At 37.7% G+C, this 6561-nt stretch overlaps 1 protein-coding gene across 1 annotated transcript; it reads left to right on the top strand.

Annotated features, from left to right (window-relative positions):
- Positions 1–361: 361 nt before the first annotated feature.
- On the top strand, positions 362–6374 carry LOC145777164 (protein ERGIC-53-like). The gene is made up of 12 exons (XM_082588472.1): positions 362–534; positions 1486–1640; positions 1719–1888; positions 2380–2479; positions 2618–2738; positions 2860–2912; positions 3008–3178; positions 3679–3749; positions 3930–4091; positions 4521–4716; positions 4939–5057; positions 5400–6374. The coding sequence occupies exons 1-12, from the start codon at positions 363–365 to the stop codon at positions 5437–5439; spliced, it is 1530 nt and encodes a 509-aa protein (XP_082444598.1). The 5' UTR covers position 362; the 3' UTR covers positions 5440–6374.
- The last annotated feature ends 187 nt before the right edge of the window (positions 6375–6561 follow it).

Below are 6561 nucleotides of genomic sequence, written 5' to 3'. Positions count from 1 at the left end.
TCTTTCTTGTTTGTTACATCTATGTATTTAGTCATAGTTGAGGTTGTAGGGTTCTGCTTGGTTTTGCGAGGTGTTGCAACCACGCCATAGATTAAACTGATTGTCCTGCTTTGGTATCATGCACGTTATAACGTCCGCGTTTTGTCGCTTCTACCCTTTTCTAGACCTCTGCTATATTTGGCATAGTATTTTTTGTTGTGATGGTCAGAAATAAAAACAAACCGAACTGTCAGGGGCTAACCTTTACCCTATTGCAAATTTAAATAAATTTTCATGACACATCAAAGATTGTATCCTGGAGCTGATTCACTATTTACGTGTTACTGATCATATCGCTGCAGCGAAATGCAATACCCGGTAACATGGATTGTAAGCAGGTCCTCTTGTATTTTGTTTCACTGTTATTATCTTGTCTATTTGAACTTGCATTTTGTGAAAAAGATTTCAGGTTGAAATATGAATACAAATACAGTTTCAAAGGACCAAATTTATCTCAGGCTGATCATGGGATTCCTTTTTGGAACATTTCATCAGGTTAGTAAGGCCTAAGGGGCTAGGCCTATAGCTTAGTGGTGTGTGCTACCATAGCTAAACTTCAAAGGTTTTGTCATGTTACTCCTCAATTTAGAAAAAATGAGATCACGTTGAACACCATCGGTTTTATGCAAGATATTATTTGTATTTCAAAAGAAAAGATTAGGCTAATAATAATAGACGAGCACTTTTAAACATACTTTGTTGGCAACTTTTCATTAAATCAACTACGGTAGATTATGCAAAGTATCAGTTCTCATAGAAATAATAATAAATATTATGAAAATTGACCACCGTAGAAAGTCTTACACTTAGCCTGGAAACTTAGTTGCAAGATTTTCTTTGTGTTTAGCTGATATTTTTCATTTTATTTTTTGGAGCTGGTATACAAGTCCCCCCTTGGTAGCTCATGACAAAGACAAGACTCCACCAAACATATAGGGTGAAACTACTTTACCTTTGCTTTACTGTTCACACACTTCAATCCACATGTTTTGGTCAATTCCTCTTTGTCATACTCGTGAGTTACCGTACTAAGGGGGGTGGGGGGACTTGTATACCAGCTCCCATTTTTTGTATGTTTACCGTACCATATAAATCAAATATAATATAGTTATTACTATCTGAATCCTTAACAGCCTGTTTCACCTTTAACGGATCATCAGAAGGGTCTTACTATATATATAAATTGTGATTTGTAAATATAGCCTCTGAGGCTATACTTCCCTGTTTACTTAAGCCAGACGATAACCTCAATTATGCACTCAGGCATATTATTATGTAGGCTCCATATCTTTTTGTGCATCCATAGCTTCAAGTGTGAAATGTGAAGTCGCGCATGCTTTAATGAAAGTGGCAGCATTAAGAAAGTGGCAAAACTAAAACTTTTAAATACTACATGTGATAGGACTATTTTCTTGAAATAACATACTAATAGTATTTTATCTCAAGATGCTGTTGCTGGAGCAGACCAAGTTCGAGTGGTTCCTTCTTTAAGAGCAAAAAATGGTGCTGTTTGGTCTAACAATCCGTTCCCATATGAAAATTGGCAAGTTAATATATCGTTTCGGGTCCATGGGCGTGGACGAATAGGAGCTGATGGTTTTGTAAGTGATTTTTAGCACTTTGTTAAATGCTGAAATTTAAGTGTTGGTGTCAAAGATTCATCTCAAACTTTTTGATAGGTTTTCTGGTATACTGAAGTGCCGAATGCAAATGGGCCTGTTTTTGGGTCCATGGATAATTGGAATGGTTTAGGAGTCTTCTTTGATTCGTTCGATAATGATGGAAAGAAGAATAACCCCTTTGTGTCAGTTATTCTTAATGATGGAACACTATCATACCATCATTCAGAGTATGTTGATTAGAAATACATTTCTCCCTTGAAACCTACTGTTATTTAAGTTGATTAGCATGTTTTTTGTCTTTTGGTACTGTATATATATACTGGGAAATTAGAATAATAAAATTTGAATGTTTTCATTGCAATTTGTAGAAGTTGTTAAGCACAAATCCGATTTGTGATTGCTGAGTTTTGTCTATACTTTTACTAACAATGTGAAAGCTAAAGTGCTATTGTAGTATAATTTACAACGTCAAGTGTTCGGCTGATAGCAAACTGTCAGTACTCACTACCCAGTTATGTTGAAAACAAATTTCTCTCTATGAACATAATTATGTGCTGCTTTTGTGCAATGCTTAAAGTTGCATATAAAAAAGAATGTGCAAAAGTAACGAACTAGCAATGAGGGTTGTGGAAGGAAAATAGCTTAACTTTCTTAAGGATTTGTAAAAGTTAATTGCAAGGTGGAAGGTTTTATTTACATTTAATTTTGATATTTACAGCGACGGCGCAGAGCAACTCCGAGGTGGCTGTCAAAAAGATTTTCGAAATCGTCCTTACCCTGTCAAGGCGTTGATTACTTATTATAATAAAAGTTTAAAGGTGAATCAAGCAACATTCTTCAGCAGTCGTAGTGGAAAGTAGCTAAGCTGCATTTTGGAATATTGTCAAAAAAATATGAACTCCGTACATATTGCACCAAACATGGTTTGCTTTCTACTTCATCACTTGTTTTTGCAGGTTTCTATAACATCTGGAAATACCCATGTAGATGATTTTGAAACTTGTACAGAAGTAAGCAACATTGAACTACCAAAAGGATACTATTTTGGTGTATCAGCTGCAACTGGCGGCTTGGCAGGTAAATATTTTAATGCTAACAAATTTCATTGAAGATGAATGTTTCAATTTATTGATATTTTATATTGTTTCAATAAATGAGCATTATTTCTCCTGCAGACTAATCTTCCGATATTTTTCAGATGACCATGACATACTCAAATTTTTAACTTCCAGCTTGCTTCCAATAACACCGGTAAGATGATAGCTATTCACACACCCTAGGTCTGTAACCAATTTTAAAACAAAACATTTATTTTAAGGAATCTAATGATGTTTTTACGAAATCAGGAAGACCCAGTGGAAACCATCGACGATGCGAAGCAGCGAGAGTTGGAGGAACAAAGAAGACTTGAAGAAGAGTATGAAAAGAACCTTCAAGAATTTTATTCTGATCAGGAGAAATTCAAAGAAGAGCACCCTGACAAAGTGAAGTCTCCTGAAGTTGATCCAGACGACTTGGTAAGTTGGTTTGGCGCATGTTAGGGATCACTTAGGCTCAATGTTACAACTCACTGTGTATTATGTATAAAGTTGGCAGTAGAGTTTATATTTGCTTTTTTTCTAAAAAATAATGGTGTAGCACTGTAGCTATTTACTGTCACGACTTATTCCACAATCCAAGTAGTTAATTTCAGAAACTCGATGTTTCTCTCTCAAACACGTAACTTTATTTAGCCTGTTAAAAACATTTGATAACGTTGGGTTGAAAAGGTGTTATCATGTGGTCTTTATGGATTGTAAAAAAAGTTACATTTTTATTGATATTTTTGTCGTAGTCAGGCTATTGCTGTAAAAGTTTCACATGAGATTGATAGAAAGGCAACAAAGCCGTTACTGCGTCCCAACGGATATAAGATATTAAAACAGACTCAATTATTAGCCTTGAACTGCTGAGTGACAATTTTACCGGATCAGAAAACCTATTACACCGGCAACACTGAAATCTGCTTGTTTTTCAGTATCAAGGAGATTCGAGTGATGAACTGCGAGCCGTGTTTGAAGTTCAGAGCAAAATAAGCAAGCAGCTGAAGTAATCATCAAAATCTACCTTTTTAATCTGCTAATGCTGATTTTTTTAGCCGCTCTTGAAAAACTAAAAGTTGAATTGCTTATGTTGGACGGTTAGAATCAGATGATGAAATTATCGTTCTGAAAAAAAAAAATACATGAGAGCTTTGTTGATTGAAAGTTTTCATTTGTTCTTTTTCAGTGACTTGGCGTCAACAGTAATAATGGTGAAAGAGAAACAAGACACATTGGTTTCCAAGTTGGAAGACACCCGTCCACCAGAAGCGGAGCTTGCGAAATCTCACGAGATCGAAAACGTTGTTAAGATTCAAAAGACCACCTACGATTCCATAGTTGAACTGCAGTAAGTTGTTCGGCACCCATTGTAAAGTCATAATGGATATTCCGGTAGATTTTGTAAAACTGCTGATTCGCTACGTTAATTGACTATCTTTCGTGACAAAACTTCGATAACGACTGGATGGCTTGGTGTGTCCGCTTCTGCATTGGGAGAAGTGGGTTCGATGCCCTATCGGATCGTATCGAAGACTTTTTAAAAGTGGTGCTGAATCTTGTTGCTGCTTGGCATCCAGTAAATGAATGGCTTCAGGATATTAACGTACTCGGCTGCACCTCTATGGGGGCTGCATTGACACTATCCGCTTTCTAACGCGCTGAGGAGCAACACAATATTGATGGATGCAGCATTATAACTTGGCGAAACGTATTCTGGCTATCGAATTTGACAACTCTTCACTGCCATTGTACCAATAGTATCATTTTTCATCACCAGAAATCACTTAAACATCTTAAAATCGACGGCACTGACACTTTCTGAAAACATTGCGCAACTGGGTACCACTGGTGGCGCTGGGAAAAACGACGCTGGTATAGCGAGCAAGCAATACGAGTCACAAAAGCAGATGCTTAACGTGCAAGAAAAACTGGAGCGAGTACATCAAAGTGTGAGCAACTTGGAAAGCAAAGCGGTGAGTTGCGCATTAAATTCCGTTTGCAAGTTAGTTCTGGAAAAAAAGCATTAAAAGTTATCGAATTTTCTAATAACTGTTTCGGAATTTTATTTTAGTTCAGAAGATCATTTGTCATGCCTACTCGAAACACCAGGTCAAACATGTAAAGAAAAATCGACGTATATTTGCAACATATTTGCGGCATTATTGTTACAATGTTGATTGTATTGTTTTTGATAGAAACAGCCCCCAATATTAACCTGTCCCGAGCCAGACGTGCCATCATGTGTCCCACTTTCAGGGCTTATCGTTGTAGCCATCTTACAAGTCGTTATCCTCGTTGCATTCCATTCATACCAGTAAGTCCACTTTGGTTGCAATCGTTTTAAACACGATTGCCTTGTACTTTTACAGCTGCTCACACGAAACATTTGGTTTTCATTCTGAATTACAGGGATTTCTCGACTACAACGGTCATTTTTCTTTTTTCGGAAAGTAACCGAGACTATAAAACAGTACCGTAGCATTTTTGTAACTTTATGGTGCCGGTATTATTATTATTGCTTAAAACTATGTACTTGAACTAATATGGACTTTTGAGTCCACCCCAAAGTTTACAGATCAGTCGTCTGGTCAAGATTGCTTTGCCTGAGCTATTGCCAGGGATTTAGAAAAGTACGTAAAACCATTTCTTTTTTCAGGCAATCCCGATCGGACGCCGCCGCAAAGAAATTCTTTTAATTCTTGCCAAAACTAAAGAATATTTATTTGTCAACTGCCAGTTTGAAGCAATCGTTTCCATGGGTGTCATGCAGGCTTGGTCTTAGCCAATGCTTTAAGTCAGAGTTGTGCAAACTCGCATCATAACCTCGTTGGTCTGGACTCTGGAGGCACATACTTCTCACAACGAATCATGCGGTTTTATATCTATCACCAAGCAACCTTCCTGGCAGCATAGCTCGGGATTGTTGAACTTGTCGGGTTATCAAAAAAATGAAGTTACCCAGACGTTACATAAAAAAAAATAAAAATCGTCGCGGCACTCGAGTCATTTCTGGGGCGACGTTCTATTTCAAATCCCCAACTTTGGCCATAAAATTTTGGATTAAGGCCGGCAGTTTGCACACCCCTGCTTTAGTTTCATCACATCACGGTGTTGGGAAGGAGAACGTTCGTACTTAATTATTTGCTGTTGTGTTATGCTCGACCGTAAAAAGACGTCAGTGGCGTGTGTGGGTTTCGATTCAACCGTACAACATCACATCTAGTCATCTTTTTATGGTCGTATTTTAGTCAATGTTAAACTTTTTCGTGCGCAGGATGCAGCCAACTTTGTCCTTGAAGCAACAACTTTATTTTGTGCCAGTTAGCAAGGTGTCTGCCTTAGATTGAAACACACCATTCGCTTTGGCTGTTAACTTAATCGTTTTTTTTTTTCTACGACTCAAACATTGCGCTTTATTCAAGACAGTATTCACTAGCAGAATGAAGTGAACTTAAAACTGAACGAGAACGGTCTTGTTTGTATTCATGCTTTACTCTATTCAGATAACCGAGACAGCCAAATGCGTCATTTTATCATCAAGATGACGGATTTTGCTACAAATCAGTTTCCCGCTGAAACATTTGATCCACCTCGATATTCGTTCAATCAGTGTTTTGCAATACAAATCGTTATTTTATGTCGTGGGCGAAGGAGTTTTCTCATTGCGCGTATGAAGAGCTATCTGGCCTCTAGACAGTTCCTTGCGTGTGAAACATCCACACCTTAGCAGCTGTTGATCTATCCCACAAGACCGAAGTGACGTCGAGGGGCAGCCTAGCGAAGTTCTCCACAATTCCTACAAGCTTTCCCTGTCATGT

The sequence above is a fragment of the Aplidium turbinatum genome, chromosome 9, assembly GCF_918807975.1.
Source record: "Aplidium turbinatum chromosome 9, kaAplTurb1.1, whole genome shotgun sequence".
Lineage (NCBI taxonomy): Eukaryota > Metazoa > Chordata > Ascidiacea > Aplousobranchia > Polyclinidae > Aplidium > Aplidium turbinatum.
This window is presented reverse-complemented; position numbering and strand designations above follow the sequence as displayed.